The sequence below is a fragment of the Ascaphus truei genome, chromosome 2 (assembly GCF_040206685.1).
Source record: "Ascaphus truei isolate aAscTru1 chromosome 2, aAscTru1.hap1, whole genome shotgun sequence".
In the NCBI taxonomy this organism is placed as follows: Eukaryota; Metazoa; Chordata; class Amphibia; order Anura; family Ascaphidae; genus Ascaphus; species Ascaphus truei.
This window is the reverse complement of record NC_134484.1, coordinates 450,537,481-450,556,489: the sequence shown is the minus strand read 5'-3', so window position 1 is coordinate 450,556,489 and position 19,009 is coordinate 450,537,481. Positions and strand designations below refer to the sequence as shown.

The 19,009-nt window shown below is 42.7% G+C and overlaps 1 protein-coding gene across 4 annotated transcripts in view; it reads left to right on the top strand.

Moving 5' to 3' along the window:
* LOC142487885 (solute carrier family 22 member 13-like) overlaps positions 1 to 17,479 on the top strand; it is a 62,404-nt gene extending 44,925 nt beyond the window's left edge. For 3 of the 4 annotated variants that reach the window (XM_075587926.1, XM_075587924.1, XM_075587925.1), the window contains 7 exons: positions 896 to 1,064; positions 5,373 to 5,493; positions 8,015 to 8,109; positions 9,609 to 9,823; positions 10,115 to 10,223; positions 13,827 to 14,036; positions 15,484 to 17,479. In XM_075587926.1, coding sequence (XP_075444041.1) covers positions 896 to 1,064; positions 5,373 to 5,493; positions 8,015 to 8,109; positions 9,609 to 9,823; positions 10,115 to 10,223; positions 13,827 to 14,036; positions 15,484 to 15,574 — 1,010 coding nt within the window. In that variant the 3' untranslated portion in view covers positions 15,575 to 17,479. Of the gene's footprint in view, positions 1 to 895; positions 1,065 to 5,372; positions 5,494 to 8,014; positions 8,110 to 9,608; positions 9,824 to 10,114; positions 10,224 to 13,826; positions 14,037 to 15,483 lie in introns of those variants that run through there. The other variant, XM_075587927.1, reaches the window with a different exon arrangement.
* Positions 17,480 to 19,009: the final 1,530 nt, after the last annotated feature.

Genomic DNA, 19,009 nt, shown 5'->3' with positions numbered 1-19,009 from the left:
ACGCTGCGTCGCCGAAGACCCGGCTGGCATCAGGTAAGTAGGTTACAGAGGCCTCACACCTTCCCCGGCATTTAATTTAATGCCTGAGGGAAGAGTGCGGGGCCTCTGTAACCGCCTGCGCCCCCCCAGCAAAATCTCCCGCCCCCCAGTTTGTGCACCGCTGGTTTAGGGACTAGGAGATCATATGATAAGGCCTCTGCATTTCATTTACATTTCATATTCATCTCATCACTCTTGTCTGTTACAGTTAACGCTATGCTCCTTACGAAAAAAATATGGCTCAACATGGTTAACGTTGGTGAATACAGCGTTGCTGTTAATGTGAAGTTAACATAGGTCAAGAGTGGTCCACTCCAGTCCTCAAGGGCCACCTTTAAGGATATCCCTGCTTCAGTGCAGGTGTCTCAATCAGAGGCTCCAGCAGGGACTGATTGAGCCACCGGTGCTGAAGCAGGTATATCCTTAAAACCTGACCTTTTGGTGGCCCTTGAGGACCGGAATTGGCCACCCCTGACATAGGCACATATTCACTAAACACCTATGTTCTTCTGGTCCTGCTCAGACCCTCATATCCTTAACTCCTCACCTCACAAAGGCAGGAGAATCACAACCACGCACACGGCTTAAAGCAATCAGACTTTCTGCTATAGGCCATTAACGCTCAGGAAATGCTCTGCATCTCAGTTACGACCTGATGAATCACTGCAAGGATAGCTAGAGGGTATTGGCATGTCTTCCACAAATTGGTTCACATGTGTAATGTAGTGTTGGAAACTTTGACCAATAGAAATCGCCAGCCAAACATGGAAACATATAATTGTTATGCTGTAACTCAGGGTAGAGGGTCCATATTTTTGTGCAATGACTCTTCCCGATGGATTTCTCTTCATTTCAGTGGCTGAATGGGTAGGATCATCGCAACGGGCCCGTGCTACAATCACTGGCCATGTTTGCTTTGCAGTAGGACTAATGGTCTTGGCTGGTCTATCTTATGCCATTCGAAACTGGAGGTTGCTGCAGTTAGTGGGATCCCTACCTACAGCCCTGTTATTTTTTTACATTTGGTAAGTACAAATATTTTAAAGCGCATGTCTTTTTTGGGGTAGAGCAGGGTTTTTTTACAGGAAAAGGTTCTGTCGAATTCTAGTATGCCAGGAAGAATCAGCACATCAAGTACCAGGTCTGTAAAAGTGTTCGGTGGGAATTAGTACAGGTAACGTCCGGCCAGATGCTGTATTATAGCGGCGTGTAAGCGTTGCATATGTACACGCGTGGAGTGGCAGGCCAACCTAATATGAGGGAACAACAGATTGTACGGGGATCCAACATAAAAGACAGGGGTGCCCAATGCTACATCCAATTGACAAAACATATATGGTAATAAGTATAACATTTAAATACTTCAATAATAATAATAATAATTACTTGGTTAGTTAAACCCTTTGGCCAAAGCGCCATAAGCCTGCATACCAATGTCAAGGTATAACCAAATTAATGCACGTCCTACACTACACTGTGAGCCCTTCCTTTTACCTCTGTGTGAGGGGTAAGAACCATAGTAGGTCCTGTTCTTGCAGCAAAATGAAAAGACCTCCCAAGTTAAAAAGGTGAGGAGGAGTGAGCTCTGGGGGGGGGGGGAGGTGCCACCTACCGCCAAACAACTGTTGCCAGTCAGAAATTGATTAACACACATTCCCAGCCAGCTCAAACTCCTACACCCACCACATCATGAATATATATTTATGTCAAAAAGAATGCTACTGAGCGTGGCAAATGTATACAACAAAAGTCAGAGGTGCCAATGCTACATCCAACTGACAAAAAATATAGGGTAATAAGTATATAATTTAAATACTTCAATAATAATAATAATAATTACTTGGTTATTTAGTTAAACCCTTTGGCCAAAGCATCATAAGCCTGCATACCAACGTCAAGGTATAACCAAATTAATGCAGCAAAGGTAGAGTTGTTTGGAGGTAGGTGGCAAAACGTGATACATGTGAGCATGGACAGAAACTCTGCATATCTACCAAAAGCAGTTTCGCATCAGATGACGCTTTCTCAAGGTGGTAGGGGAACATTTTGTTATTCATAAGGACATTTAATAAACACGTTTTTAAATAAATAAGAGTGTCCCAACGCTTTCCCTTAAAACATTATGCTATCATTACTTCTCTTTAATCATTATGCTACGTTGATCTTACTTAGGCCGAAACAGCAGCTCAAGCTGTTTTTGGCTGAAAATCCCTACACACTTTAATGAGGATTTTGGGGGGAAAACAGCCCAAATGGCCACTTTGTTGTATTGTACATAGAATAAGACCAGTAAAGTGATTACAGACACCAAATTTCACACAAAAAAAGTTGAATTCACAGGAAATACAGTTTGCAAGTTCATTTAGATCAACGTAAAAACTAGAGATTGTGCTGTGTATTGAGGTCTACTTAATACTTTTTCTGCTGGAAATCTGGTGGCACACTGGGGTGTGACCACGTGATCTCTTAGGGTAGCGATCCCTAAGATCAGGCCCACAGTGATCCACTTCAGTTCCGATCGCATTCATCCATCCACCTATAAAAAGAGCAATGATAATGGGCCATTCCCTGAACGTATGTATATGTATGTGTAGCCCTGTTTCCCCCACCCCTAAGTGAGATCAGGGGGGTGCCTGTAAATAGCTACTGTGCTGCCCTTTACCTGTTGGCTCACAGGAGCCTAAGCCTCTGCTGCTGGGAGCCTGGGGTGAATTACTCTTACCACTTACTGCTATATGGTGCAGCGCCTCCACCTGTGAGGGATCCCAGCAGAGTGGAAGCAGCCCCTCACAGGACACAATCACATTACTCACCCAATGATGTAAAATAGCAAAGGTCTTTACTGGAACAATATGAATAATCACTCTATAAACTCCATAACTCTATCATAACTATTAGCACAACTGCCCACACACCTCGCAGGGCTGTCACCCCACACTATGTACCCCATGTATGTACTTTGTTGGTGCACTTGTTTACAATACCTGCCCAGTGCGCCAGCACCTAGGCCCGCTGATATCTTCGCAAAAGGATCCGTCGATCCGCGATCTCCTCAGCGACGTGATCTCCACGCGAGAGCTGTCCGCTGGGGGAATCCAACTCTGCAGCAATCTCTATCTTCTTAGGGGGTCTAGTCTCAGACCACAACCATCAGGGCCGCGCAGCACTGCAGCTGAACTTAAGTAAGGGATTACGTTCCCGGCGTCGGTGCGTGCACGTACTTGCGTGCGCGCGCCCGGCAACCACTTTTCTTGTTTTGTTGTTGTGAGCAAGCACTGCGCCTGTGAATCTGGCGGGAAAGTTGCGCGTTGAAGCTGCAGCGTTTTGCTAAGATCAGACATTTTGATTTTTCAGGCGGCTGCAGCATCACGTGAAATTTTCCGGCCAATCAAATTACAGTTTAGTCAAAATACATTTTCATTCAATGTCAGTGTCGCACGAAATAAACTTTGGTTTAGCAGCATAAAATTATCATCTTTTATTTTTGTAAATTGATATATACTATACATATAAAAACTTGTAGCTTTTATATTTATAAATCGAATCTTTGTACAAAAATGATATTTATTTCGTTTTTTTTTTTATAAAAAAGTTAATTTTTTATAATTTTTTTTTAATGTGTATCGATTACTTGATTTTAATATTTAATTATGTAATTCTGTTAAAATCTTGATTATATAAACTATTGTCCCGCCTACCAGTAGCTAGAATTTGTCTGCTGGGCATGTTCACAGAACGCTGGGGAGACAGCTGCACACTCTGCAGCAAGCAAGCGCTGCAGCAAGCAAGTGGCTACCATAATCTGGGCCTAACTCACTGTTAAAGGGCAAAATCCCTAACTGCAGGGGCCTTCCTTACAGCAGTCACAAACTCAAACAGTGTCTCAGGGCCTACCTGGGGCCTAGGGGATTACCGGGCCTAGTGCAGTGGGTTCCTGACCGCTACACACACAACCTCCCCTGTCTCACTCCCAGCTCCTACTGATCTGCATGGTCTCTGCCTGATGACTATATCCTGTCAGCCAGGGAAATCCTAGAGCCCTATTGGCTGTAATGAGTCACTTGTGCTCCAGCCCCTAGGGCTGCTGGGAGTTGTAGTCCCTTGCAGAGCTCTTTGCTATTGGGGCCGCGTGCGCGATCTCTACTACGCATGCGCAAATCTATAATGGCCGCCGCCGCACTCAACATCGCCTGTGCGACTCTGAGCAGACCCTGAGCGCCACTCTGCCCATTCCACAATCGCTCTGCGCATGCGCGAACCTTCGCGCGTACACGCGCACACAAAACATGGCGGCGCCCTGTGGTATATTGCAGCTGTAAAAAGCCAGTGATCCCTGCTTTAATGTTTGTAATTTGGTTCAGTGAATAGGAAAATAAACCAAATTGGCTTCAAAACAGATAACGCCAGTCTTACCATATATTGACATTAAGTAAACCCCCTTCTCAATGATTGTTGGCAACGCTGTGGCTTATGCCTCCTGATCATTAACTAATGCAGAAACCAGGTATGCACGGATTTGGAAGGAGCTTCTAGTATTATTGCGTGTGACCGATTTACTCGATATATGCATTTGTCTGCAGAATCACATCTCCAATACTTGGGCGCCAAAGATGTACCATCGTGCAACCATGGTCCTAGGTAGTCCACACGGGCTTAGAAGACATACTGTACAGTACATTTCTGGAAAATGAAAGGATAATAAATGAAAGTCCAGACAAATTGACAGTCAATGGGGACACTTCCGTTATAATAAATTAAACAGATAGCAAGACAAAGGGCATGCAACAGGATGGCAACTCCGATTCAGCGAAAGAATTTCAGCGGGGGGACATCACATTGTATATATGCCACAGAATAGTTTGTCTATATTACGGGTGGCCAACTCCAATCCTCAAGGACCGCCAACAGGTCAGGTTTTAAGGATATCCCTGATTCAGCACAGGCGGCTCAATCAATGGCTCAGACATTGACTGGGAGAATCCCTGGCAGTGAGGTGGCGGGAATTGTCATGTGATGCAACTAGAAAGAAGCTGTGCTCAATCATAATAACGGTGCCCGTTATTAAAACGTTTCTCTCTCATACTTAGGGTTGCCAGGTGGCTTCTCCAAAAATACTGGACTCAATGGTGAAAGGTGCGTCAGGTCACTATGTCAGGGAGGTAATACCGGACACGCACATGTCCAGTATTACAGCACCTCTCATTTTTTACTGGGCAGAGTGTCCTAATATAGGACAGTCCAGTTCAATACCGGACACCTGGCAACCCTACTCATACTGATACTTTACTGTTTTATAAACCCACAAAGACCATTACATACTGTTCTTATTGCAGGGTTCTTCCAGAATCCCCCCGATGGCTTTTAACCAAAGGGAAAAATGAAAAAGCCAAAAAACTCCTCCAAAAAGCAGCCACTATCAATAAACGGACCATCCCAGAGGAGATACTTTCACAGGTAATGAGAACTGACAACCTGCCGTAGAAAGTATAGTGTCTTACAGATGGTGGAAGACTGTGGGGAATCTCAAAGTGCCACATTGAAAAGTTGCTTCATGTAAATACAGTCATGTAAATGGTCAGCAGCAAAATATCATTATCAATGGCTCTACAAATAATCACTGGGAAACGAGCATAAATGCAACAGTCTGTGCTGCTCAATATTTTTTATGGGTGGGATATTTTCTTTAATTGCACCCGAGCTGATCTACGGTGCCCCGACATCCGGCGAACCCCACATCGGGTTCACGAGATATAATTGTTTATAACTGGTTTCAATGTCTCATATGCTTTATTACACAAAATATCAAAGGTGTTGTGGTAAGAGCCACATATTGTTTATTGCAACCACAACTCAATGAATTCAGCATAACCAGTCTTACAAATGATAAACGTATGCCTATGGTATTTTCGCATGAGCTATCCAAAGAGCATAGAAAATATACAATATTCTAAAACTCTTTGGCAGATTTGTGATAAATAGGGGAGACCATGTTACTTAGGGTTCTTGCTGTCCTAAAAACAAATCTAGAATCCGAAGAGAGAATCCAGCGATGAAATGTTCCAATGTTTTTTATACTAATGGATATAACAGATCACGCTTGTTTACTAGATTGGAGCTGGATATCTTCTTGCCACACTATTCTAATAAAGTCCTACACCAGACATTATAGCATAATAAAACAGTTTATTATGCTATAATGTCTGGTGTCAGAGACTTTATTAGAATAGTGTGTCAAGAAGATATCCAGCTCCAAGTTCAACTACGTGGCTGAAGTGGAATCCCAGCCACGCTTCAACTGCCTGCACCTTGCAAAGAAAAAGGACACCACTACAATTATCTAAACGGAGTGTGGTAAGATCTAAAACCTTTATCCTGACTGTTTACTATATTGAGTAATAAAAAGGGTGGATCCAATGTCAATATTTTATAGTCAGCTGATCTAAATTTCTTCTTAGTCTAAGGAACTAGTGTGTCATAAAAAAGTTCATTTCAAGTTGTTTAAATTATAACCCCTTTCAAGAAAACGTTCAAAAAGTTCTTTGGCTCGCAAATAAAAATATTTCATATTGAAACAATTGCACGGAGGTCTCAAATTGTCCCCTGGGTATCTTTCTAAATAGGATTCGATAATGGCAACTGAGTGCAAGCAATAAAGAATTTGTTGAATTCGGCTTTCTAAAAGTCTCCGTTAGTACATTTCAGTAAATCCAAATCCACATATAGATAAAGATCCCAAAAGTGCAGATTGGGAAAATGATATTCAAAAGTGAAGGACAAATTGAAATTTAAAAAAATCATACAGTAGCCTAACGGGTACATTCCAAATAAGAATAAGTTCATAAATATAGCATACATTAAAGACTATATATTGACTGAAAGGATTTTTATCTGAAAACACAGAGACTTCCCACCAAGCCAGCTAGAGGTTGGTGCAGGAAGTGCCAATCACTGTGCCACTGGTGTGGCGATAAAAAGTGCCCCCCAAGGTACCCTCACAGAGAGATCAATAGAGGAGGAGGTGTTAGCAAAAGAGACACCGAAAGTACGATGGGAGAGGTAATCGGAGATCCAAGATAGAGCTTGGTTATGAATACCAAGATTATGGAGAATGTGAAGGAGAAGAGGGTGGTCCACAGTATCAAATGCTGCAGAGAGGTCAAGTAATATGAGCAGAGTGTAATGACCTCTGTCTTTGGCAACATGGAGGTAATTCATAATTTTAGTGAGGCATGTTTCAGTGGAGTGAGCAGTGCGCAATCCAGATTGTAGAGGGTCTAGGAGAGAATAGGTGGTGAGAAAATGGAGCAAGCCAGAGAATGCAAGATGTTCAAGGAGTTTAGAGGCAAAAAGCAGGAGGGAGACAGGTCGATAGTTAGAAAGATACGTAGGGTCAAGCTTGCTGTTTTTGAGTAATGGTATAACGGTTGCATGTTTGAAGGAGGAGGGAAAGGTACCAGAGTAGAGGGAGGAGTTAAAAATGTGTGTGAGGGTAGGGATTATAGTAGGACCAAGAGGTTTTAGGAGATGGGAGGGAATGTGGTAAAAAGAGCAAGTGGTAGAGGGGGAAGAGGAGATCAACAGTGAGACACTGTTTTGAGTAAAATATTAAATGGAAAATGTGTAGGTAAGTAAATATGTGAGCTCCCCCCCGTGGCTTGTGGATATGTTGCACATTCCAAGAGCTGTTTTAATAGGTGACTATGAAGACATGTCATTGTGTCTATGCCAACTGTGGCATTAGATGGGAATGTGCAGTGTTCATGTGGTACCTGTTTTATACTGTTATATGAGATCTGTGAGTGGAGCATTCCCATTGGCTAATGTCATAGTAATGATATATAAATACACTCAAATATTTTGAAGTCGTATCAGTTTATTAAGCCAAGGCGTCCCTTGGAAAATGCTAATTACAAAAATAAAAGGAAACGCATGAAACCTAAAAGTACCTTTCCCCCCCCCCTATTTTTTTTTAAAGCTAAATGAAGAAAAAAAAGCTAAATCGGGAAACATTATAGACCTTTTCAAGAATCGAAATATGAGAAAAAGAACTCTCGTTATGTGTTTTGTGTGGTAGGTTTTGCGACGAATAGTCGGAATCAGTGCAGTACAATTACACATGGGGGGGGGGGGGGGCCACTGCGGAAAAACTTCCCCTTTCATCTGCTCGAAGAACAGTAGACCAGGGGTAGCCAACGCCAGTCCTCAAGAGCTACCAACAGGTCAAGTTTTCAGGATATCCCTGCTTCAGCACAGGTAGCTCAATCAGTGGCTCAGTCTTGATTGAGCCACCTGTGCTGAAGCAGGGGTATCCTGGAAACCTGACCTATTGGTAGCTTTTGAGGACTGGAGTTGGCTACCACAGCCTCAGACACAGCAAGTGCATGTGTATCACAAATGAAATACATATATTTATCCAATTTTAAAGGGGAGTTTCCTCTCGCCCGTTATTTTGTCTTAATAAATGAGCAATTCCTTACATTTACGGCTGTGCAATTTCCTAAGCTGCCCATCGATCCGCTCTCCTGTTATTGATGGGCGCAGATCCTGCTTCTGTGGGCAAATTGGCTGTCTATTCCAACACCGGATGTGCTGTGGCTTCCTAAATAGCTGCTGTAGCCACCCAGGGAAGCTCAATACATGAACAAGCATTAAAAAGGGCATATAGAGTGAAAAAAATACATTTAAAAAAATGCAGTAAGCATTATCTAATACTACACAACTGATTTATTAAAAAAAAACACAGGATTTTCTGCTTTAATACAAAACACAAATAAGTGAGATAGATGTAAGTGGAAAAATCTCTTTAAATGTATTTCAAACGTATTTTCCAGTAAAGTGGTGGGATCTGTTTGAACTTTGCACACGTGTCTTCTTTTTTCTCTCTTTCTCGTCTCTTTCTTTGTCGTCTCTCTCTCTTTCTCTCTCTCTCGTCTCTCTCTCGTTTCTCTCTCATTTCTCTCTCGTCTCTCTCTCATCTCTCTCTCGTCTCTCTCGTCTCTCGTCTCTCTTTTTCGTCTCTATCTCTCTCGTGTCTCTCTCGTTTCTATCTCTCTCTCGTCTCTATCTCTCTCTCGTCTCTCTCTCTCGTCTCTCTCTCTCTCACGTCTCTCTCTCTCTTGTGATGATACTATTGCTACTAGTGATGATAAGCAAGTGAAAAGCTTGATTTTGGTGTTACATGCACCTGGGTCACATGGCTAATTAATTCCAGTTTGGATGGATCTGTTTTCTTAATAAAATGAGAACGATACAAATCCCAGAATCCTTATGGTATCAACCTGCACATGTGACTTAGGTCTAGTTGGCAACTGTAGCCTCACATGACCATCATCTAGTTTTCCCATTTCTTCTTACTTACTGAAGTCTCTATTTGATTTAGAACTTGTTTTCCATTTACCCTAAATATTTAAGCATATTCTGTGCATAAACAATGTATGTTTTGTACAGATGTGTATGTCAATGTATTTGCATCCCCACGTTTAATTGGAAGGCTGCAGCCTTCACCCATTACCTGCCTTTTCAGAGAAGAGAAACACCATTGTAATTACAGCGTACAACTTTGGTTCCAGGTTTGTCAACAGTCTTGTATATTATGGCCTAAGCCTGAATGTAGGGAGCTTCGGTTTGGACATATATCTCACTCAGCTTATCTTTGGAGCAGTGGAAATTCCAGCTCGTGCTGGATCCATCTTTATGGTGCAGATAATTGGAAGAAAGCCAAGTCAATCATCTTGTCTATTACTGGGTGGAGTCGTGTGTCTTCTTATCACTGTGATCCCAAAAGGTAATCAATTTAATCAACTCTATTTGTATTGCAGCTTTGTAGAAACTTTGCTAGAACAGTTACCTGCATAAGGCATATATATACAGCATGTGTATTACACAAATTTACTCCAGAATCGGTAGCTATACAAGATAATGTAAAACTTCATTCAAGTTTCTCATTCTTGCATTGCACCATCATACCCCAAATTGAAAAGATACAGAACTGGAGCAATTTTGGGAAAAACAGGTGAAAAATCTGAGCACAAATGTATCCCCTTCTCTGATTTACAGGGGTATTTTTTCTTCGCAGAACTTCCTGTTGTAATCACAGTACTTGCAGTCATTGGAAAGTTCTCAATCGCGTCTTCATTTTCCGTTTGTTACATATATGCGGCGGAATTGTTCCCTACTGTAATTAGGTAAGCCCCTTCATTTAGTATTATAGTATTTAGTCGTTTTGCACGAAGCCATCTGATTTTAATATCTTGATTTTTGACATTGAAGAACTGGAAAATGATACAGTACCGACACACTTTAATCGAGTGTGGTCGGTACCGCAAGCCGGGAAATCTCCCGGCTTGCTAGTGGCCGCCCCTCGGCGTGCCGCGCGTCATAGACGCGCTGTCACGCGTCTTCGGGAGCGTGCGCCCCCTGCACGCGCGTCCAGGGGCTCCCCGAGGGAGCCCTGGTGTCCCGCGATCGCGGGACAGCGGCAGGGGGTTCCGGGGGACCCGGCGGACCCGGCAGCGGTAGGGAGAGCGCCCCGATCGGAGGGCGCTCTTCCGCTGCTTCGGCGCGCGCCCGTCACTCTCGGGCGCGCGCCAGGCTACTGCTGCGGCAGAGAACGGGCAAATGCTCGAATAAACTCTGCCGCAGCAGTAGATTCTTGTTTCTAATAAAATGAGGATAAAGAGAGATGTGTGTTACATAGTTACATAGTTACATAGTAGATGAGGTTGAAAAAGACATGTCCTTCAAGTTCAACCTATGCTAAATTTAGACAACAGATACTTTATTCTATATCTATACTTACTTATTGATCCAGAGGAAGGCAAACAAAAAACCCCATTAAGGGGAAAAATTAATTCCTTCCTGACTCCAAGAATTGGCAATCGAATTAATCCCTGGATCAACATCCTTCCCATGTATACTTATTTGGTATATCCCTGTATACCTTTCCCATCTAAAAAGATGTCCAACCTTTTTTTGAACAACTCAATTGTATCTGCCATCACAGTCTCCATGGGTAATGGGTGTTGCTCATATAATAATAGTATGTATCTATTTCTCTCCTTGGGGCAGATTCCTGAAATATCAGTACAGGTCAGCACACTCAGGGCTTGAGTCCAGTAGCTGGGACAGGCTATCAGGCAGGTAGCAATGGTAAGAGGACAGGCAGAGGTCCGAGGCAGGAAGCAAGCAGGTAGCGATGGTCAGCAAAAAAGCCAAGGTCAAAGAATACAGATGAGCAACGTGCAGTAGTAAAGTCCAAATTAGGACTGGAACACAAAGAGAGAGAGCGATAGCAACGTGATGTGCAACGAGCTTGAGTACTGAAGTGAACCTCAATAAATAGGCAAGGAGGAATAGGAAGGGGAGGTTTACAAAGGCTGGATGCAGGTAGGAAGTATGTGTTGGCAATGAGGCAGTCAGACAACTCAGAAAGTTCTCTTCAGGAACAACAGAAAGCAACAGATCCCAGTGGCAGACTACCAGAACTCTAGACTGGGAGTGAGAGAAACCAGTGTCCACCTGGGACACTCCTGACACATACTATAGTTGGGGAATCATTGCTGGTTTATTCATCCATAGATGAGGTGTTGAGAGGATTTGTATACTTAGGATATCAGCATACGTTGTGAATAGGGCTGTAAACACCTTCCTATAAATGTTAAAGGTTTCCATAAAGAGTCATGAATCCAATCCCGTTTCAAGTCATTTTTCCAGGAATCCAATTATTGAGTTGAAGTTACCAATTGGAGCTAATACTGATTAAGCAATCGTAGAGAAAAGTGCTGAGCAACTGGTGCTCTAGTGTCAGATATGGGGCATCTGTGCTGGTTAATACTTTTGTGGAAGACATGTTTTGTACAGTATCCCCAACATACTTCATATTAGGGCATGTCTTACATTGGATAAGATATACTACATTGGTTGATTTCAAGTTTCAGGAATACACTGCTCGTCAACATCACAGTTTTCTGCCTTTTGTTGGTAAAAGTCTTAACATTTAGGTATTGTAAGAGTAGTCTGTTGGTCCCCGATATTTAACTACTCCTGGGAACATGGGACACAATCTAAATGGAATGAGGGGTCCCCTGGATCAAACACAGCAATGTTCAGTTTTTGGAGCCCCTTGGTTCCTGAGATACATACCCGTGAACTTATCCATTCAAAATCTACCTCCAGGGGAATCGAAATGTTTGTTAGATCTTTGGCCAATAGGTCCTTGTGGCTTCCTATTGGCCAGTCATTTAAACCCCCTTTAAAAAAACAGAACGTAATACCCGTAATTTCACCAGTAAGTATCTCAGGAACGGGTGGTCCCCGGAGCTGAAAATAACATGGTTCTGCTCTGGAGAACTCCCTGGTTCCAATTACGTAAAAAATGGTTAGTTCGGGTGGATTTCTCCTTTAAGCTAAATTATAATACAGGTAGCCAATTTATTGTTGTTGCTTTTAAACTGTACACCTGTTATAATAGACAAAAAAATACTTGTTTAAGCAAGGACTGTATTTGTGTTCACTTGCTTTAGGGCAAGCTGAAATTGGTCCTTTACCGCACACTCCCTCCTGGCCAAAAGGCAGCAGATAACTTTGTCTGCAGGTCCTACAAACCGGCTTCATTCCGCCCTGTATCATGAGACATGCAGTGGTTAAACTGCAGACAATGATTCTGGGTTATGATGCGTTAAAGAGAGATATTTTAACTTCCATGTCAATGAAAAATGTGTGCATCCCCATTCCTGCCGGAAGGGCTTGTTGAGGTGAACCTCCCAGAGTATTATCTGACCAGTAGGTGCCTTCCTCAACTGGCCTGGAACTGACTACAGAGTCCCACAAAGGAAAATATATAATCTGTGGTAATTTGCTGTTCTGTGATTCCTCATAACCAAAATGGGCAAATTACTTTTGCCATTTTATGTGTATCTAATATGATTGGTTAATCTTGTATTGTCTATATATATATATATATATATATATATATAGACTAGTAGCCTGAGATTTAGAATTAGATTTAGACCTAAATAAACAAAGCTGCAATCTGCTTCAGTACATTATCAGATTTATCTTTGTGCAAATATGGCCGTTCAAACAGCTGACAGTACATTTAAAGAAAAGACCCATGGAGTTTGCATGCTCTATTCACAACAATCTATAAAGGACTCTTACATCGGTACCCTGAAAGGTATCAAAAATGGTTATTAATCTGTAAATATAGCATGAAAGCTTGTGGGGGGAATACACGATTATCATGAGCACAGGCAGCATGGGAGGTACAGATATCAATTACTGCGGGAGCTTTCATGCTGTGGATGCAAAGCATTGTGGGGAGCAACTTTGAAAGCTCTTACTATAATTGACAGCAGTACCACCCATGCTGAGGTGCAGTTTCGGGATTTACTAAGTGTGCTGTCCCCACACAGGCTCAGGGACCCACTGCTACACAATCTAAGATCCGGCAATACATATTGTTGTGGGTGTACCCCTTGGAGATACCTCCCGAACCCCCTAAGGATTCATAACCCCCTGTTGGGATTCACTATCTTAGCATATACATAGCAATGCCGTTGCACCATAATGTGAATGTGGGGGGGAGTCATCGACTTGTTTGCACTCCAGTGATACGATGAACAGATTTATTGATGGGAGGCACTTATTAGATGAACAATGCTAAAAGACAGATAGGGCAGAAAAGGGGACGGTAAACACACCCTACACTTTGAGTTATATTGTTTACAATTATTGTCCGTTTAAAAAGGTCATTAAAAAGGTGTTTCCATGATTGTGTCCTCTTGCAGGCAGAATGGAGTAGGACTGTGCTCAATGTCAGCACGTGTAGCTGGGATTATTGCTCCTCTTATTAGTCTCTTGACTAAGTATCACCCTGCTATACCAATGGCAATTTATGGCAGTGGTCCTGTCATTGGAGGCCTCCTCTGTTTTTTACTACCAGAAACCCGTAACAAAGACCTTCAGGACCACACAGATGGCGTCGATATCATAGAGAAGTAAGTCCTAGTCCAACTGTGATTCTACTGCAGACGTTCTATATTCCAGAAAAAATAATCGCATCATAAAATAACCGGAACTGTTGCTTTAATAGTAATATACGTGTCGTTCTCTTCTGCTGATAACGTGTTGTTGTATATAGATTTTTATGAGCACAAATGGAGGTGACGCATCAATGCAAAGAAGTGGGTTTTGGTGAAATTCTTCAATTTTGCTCTATTTAGTGCCATACAGGTCAAGATGGTTAATGAGGTTTATTACATCTGGAGCAGAATTTTAAGCAGAAAGGTTTACGTGGTCTCCTACCGGGCCATTTTCTTCCCAAATAAAGAGGACAACATGGCACAGAATTTGGTACATCCCATTTCATGTACCTAGGACATTGAAACTCCACTCAAACTACCACCTGTCCTACACTGAGTAAACGTGGAGTAGTGCCTTGATACATTAGGGCAATTAAGTGTGAGTTGAAAATACTTGGCTTACAGTTCACTATATTGATGCACATTCAGAAAGTGACGTGCTCTTCATCACATGGAGCTGGTACAAGTAGTTAAACCAGGTTGTCGCACACCACAGACCGCACCCTTTCATGCATTCCCACTCCATCTTCCTGCTTTTATTTTCTCCTCTATGTGCTCAGCAAGCATAGTTACGTTTATTGCATTATTTCCTGTCATTGATCTGGCAGTCACTGCTTTTATAAACCATTAGTCTTATGAGTGCAAAGAGGTGAATTAGATGTTGCTGAATGTTTTTGGCTCAGTACATCCTTAGCACACACTAGATGAAGCAGTCTTGAACTTTCTGTTTATCGCTGAAAAGGGAAAAAGCAAAAAGTGACAAACCCCATGTGTGATCTCTACTCCAAGAATCTTAATATTGTAATGTTAACGTTTAATGTTGTGCGACGGTTGGTGGATTACAACAGAAGCCTGCAAATGTATTTATGAGTGGGTTTGCGTTCATTGGAAAACAAGCTAAATATAGAGCAGAGCTAAATATAGCAGTCTTAATTATAAGTTTTCATGTTATGTGTATACCATCACCTGAATTTTAACCATTGTCCCCTTTCTATCACTTCATATTGTTCATTTTCCTGGCTATAAACACATGCAATAAGAAAAATGCTGAAAGTGTTGGCAACAGATTATTTGTAATCCTTGGTTATTATCCAGAACGTTTCATTTAATAAAGAAAGTGAAGAACAAGATAAGAGACAGGGAACACATTAGTTCACATACAGAACGTGGACCAGTGAGTCCTTGATTTTTTTAAATACAGTATTCTGTTACAATAGATGGCAATCTACAATAAGTCTTGTAAGAGACAAATCCAGGAATGATGATGGCAAACCGTGATAAATTGGTTCCCCGACTCATACTTTGTTGTATTAATTCCATGTGGAAAAGTGAATGTCTTCTTCTATTCTTTTTTTTCCATTAGACCAAATGAAATGCCAAAGGAATGCCTGATGAATGGAATTGAATATGGTCAAGAAGTGGATACACAGCACCAAAAGAGCACCCGGTTATAACCAAAGAATGGCTGAATTGTATGGAAGGGAGATTTGTGACATGGTTCTTTGTAGCAAATCAACACTGCATTTGGCCTTGAAAAAATAATAAATTCTTAACCAAGGAGTCTCTCACTCTCTTGGAACACAACTGCCCGGGCCCTGTGAGAGGTTCCCTTGGTTTTACTGCAATTTGACTTTCTTTCAGGGTGAGAGCATACTCTTGGAAGGACAATATGGCAGCCATAATGTCAATGACAGTAAGCTAATAAAAAACGAGAACGTCTCAATGTTCTTGTTATTGATCGGCTAGTACAGAGTAAACTCTCCAATAATTTTGGGAACCACATGATGGAACTGGATATCTCCTTGAGGTAATTGCGCTGTTGGAGTCTCAAGGATAATAATAATAATAACTTAATGAGTTCATACAACTTGCTCCTTTTTTTCTGCTTTAAAAAGTAACAAGTATGTTATTTGAAGATGTGTGTATTCATCTGGGGTTTACATTGACCATGCTTGATATTATATGTAATTATATTTTATTTAAATTCCTGCAGTATGAAATACAGATGTAGCAGACATTATTACACCCTTTAAAGCAACATGGTGTTTAAGAAACGGCAATATTTACCATTATCAAAGTCTCTGAATGTCTCAACGCTATATCACCCTGGATGGTTCTCCGATGAGTCAAACTTAACATGTCAAAGACAGAGCTCCTCATACTTCTTCCCAAGCCTGGCCTTACTGCCCACTTCTACATTACTGTTGGCAGTACTATCATACACCCAGTATCACAAGCACACTGCCTTGGGGTCACATTCTCTTCTCACATTAACAATGTAGCTAAAACCTGACGCAGCCCTCCATTCTCTCCCATCTCGACTATTGTAACCTTCTACTGTCCGGCCTTCTTGCCTCTCACCTACAATTTATCCTAAACGCTGCTGCTAGATTCACTGTACTCTCTCCTAAATCTGTCTCAGCGTCTCTCCTGCTGAAATCCCTCTCCTGGCTTCCAATTAAACTCTGTATCACTCATAAAGTTCTCCTCCTCTCTTTTAAGTCATACACTCTTCTGCCCCTCCTTATATCTCAGCCCTAGTTTCTTGCTATACACCTGCGAGACTCTTGTGTTCTGCTCAAGGATGTCTTCTGTCTACCACTTTTCTAAAGCCCTCTCCCGCCTGAAACCATTCTCACTCACTGCCCCCACACCTCTGGAATGTTCTTCCCCTCAAAATCCAACTGGTACCCTCTTTTTCACCTTTAGGACCTTTCTTAAAACACACCACTTTAACGAAGCATATGGGTAGCTCTGCTGGCTGATACTATACATCTCATATGCACTGATCTCGGCCCCTTGCAGCCACCCTTACCAGAACTCCCTCCTACTGTCTCTGTAAGTTCTCCCCACTTAGACTGTAAGCTCTTTGGGTAAGGACACCTTTACCTATTGTCACTTTTTATGTCTGCAGCACTTATTCCCATTGTGTTATAATATTATGTTGCGTGTATTGTAAAGCGCTATGTACCTGGATGGTGCATTATTTTCTGTTATTTCTTCCATTATCCGGTGTTAATAGAGGCAATTACCTCTGATACATCTGTACTGGTAAAACTGTCTTTTTTATGCTTGCTGTGATCTTAATTGACTTTCCCCCTGTGGCCATACCACCCCACATACCTCCTCTCTGTCAGTCCTATACACAAAACACCAAGACACAATTGTGGGTGAAAATGGAAGTAGTATTTTATTCACAAGCCTATGTGCATACATTAAGAGTGGAGATGTGGAACATTTTTGCAACACTTTGCTAACCATTCAAAATTGACCCTCCTGCTTTTCACAAAAAAAGTATGCACAGGTGTGGCAATTTTGTCAAATGTTGCCAAGCATTAAAAGTCTACAATTTCAGTTAATTTCTCTTCATTTCTCTTGATTAATGCAGATGCTATAAATAGTGCGCGTGCACACACACACACACACACACACACACACACACACACACACACACACACACACACACACGTCACCATGTGTGGGGGAGGGGGTGAAGAGAGATATACACACACAACAGAAGGCTCAGGTAATTTAGTGAAGCATTACAACTATAAATGTCTAGTTCGACTGGCAAAGGAAGGAGGTTTGGGAAGGTGGCATGATGTTGGTTATGGTTGTGCTCATGGTAGTGGCCACGGTAGCAGAAGGAATAGGCCATTCATTGGTTGGATTTGTAGAGAAAAGAGTAATAGAAACTGCTACTAACAAAACGTCAGCATCAGCAGTTATACGTTTTCCTCAGCAGCCTTCTAGTATGAGAAAAAAAACTGAAAGGCAGGTTTTATCAACATTATTATATTCCCACGGGTCAACTCCAGATAAACCGGCCACTACCAGGGAAGAACAGGTTGTCCAGAAACAACTACATGATGCTGGTACCACTCAAAGTGGCTTAGATAGACAAGCCACCCATGCCACACTAAGCCCACGTGAGAGGGAAGAGGAAGTGTAGAAGTTTTTTTTTCTGAATCTTGCAAGACCTCAACCTTTGGGTGTGTAAAGGCGGGTAGAACTACCGGTCAGAGAAGGGTTAGGGCCAGGGACAAAGTTAGAGACATAATCCTTAGCAAATCATGCAGAATTTGATGCTGAATTGGCTCTTCTATTTCAAGATTCTGATGACATGGAGGGAGAAGGGATGCTGAGGGAGAAGGGATGGCTGAGGGATGGAGAAGGGATGGCTGATGGATGGAGAAGGGAAGGCTGAGGGAGGGAGAAGGGATGGCTGAGGGATGGAGAAGGGAAGGCTGATGGAGGGAGAAGGGATGACTGAGGGAGGGAGAAGGGATGGCTGAGGGAGGGAGAAGGGATGGCTGAGGGAGGGAGAAGGGAAGACTGATGGAGGGAGAAGGGATGGCTGAGGGAGGGAAAAGGGATGGCTGAGGGAGGGAGAAGGGATGGCTGAAGGAGGGAGAAGGGAAGGCTGATGGAGGGAGAAGGGATGGCTGAGGGAGAAGGGATGGCTGAGGAAGGGAGAAGGGAAGGCTGATGGAGGGAGAAGGGATGGCTGAGGGAGAAGGGATGGCTGAGGGAGGGAGAAGGGATGGTTGAGGGAGAAGGGATGAGGGATGGCTGACGGAGGGAGAAGGGATGGCTGATGGAGGGAGAAGGGAAGGCTGTTGGAGGGAGAAGGGATGAGGGATGGCTGACGGAGGGAGAAGGGAGGGTTGAGAGAGAAGGGATGGCTGAGGGAGGGAGAAGGGATGGCTGAGGAGGGAGAAGGGATGGCTGTTGGAGGGAGAAGGGATGAGGGATGGCTGACGGAGGGAGAAGGGAGGGTTGAGAGAGAAGGGATGGCTGAGGGAGGGAGAAGGGATGGCTGAGAAGGGATGGCTGATGGAGGGAGAAGGGATGAGGGATGGCTGACGGAGGTTGAAGGAATAGTTGAG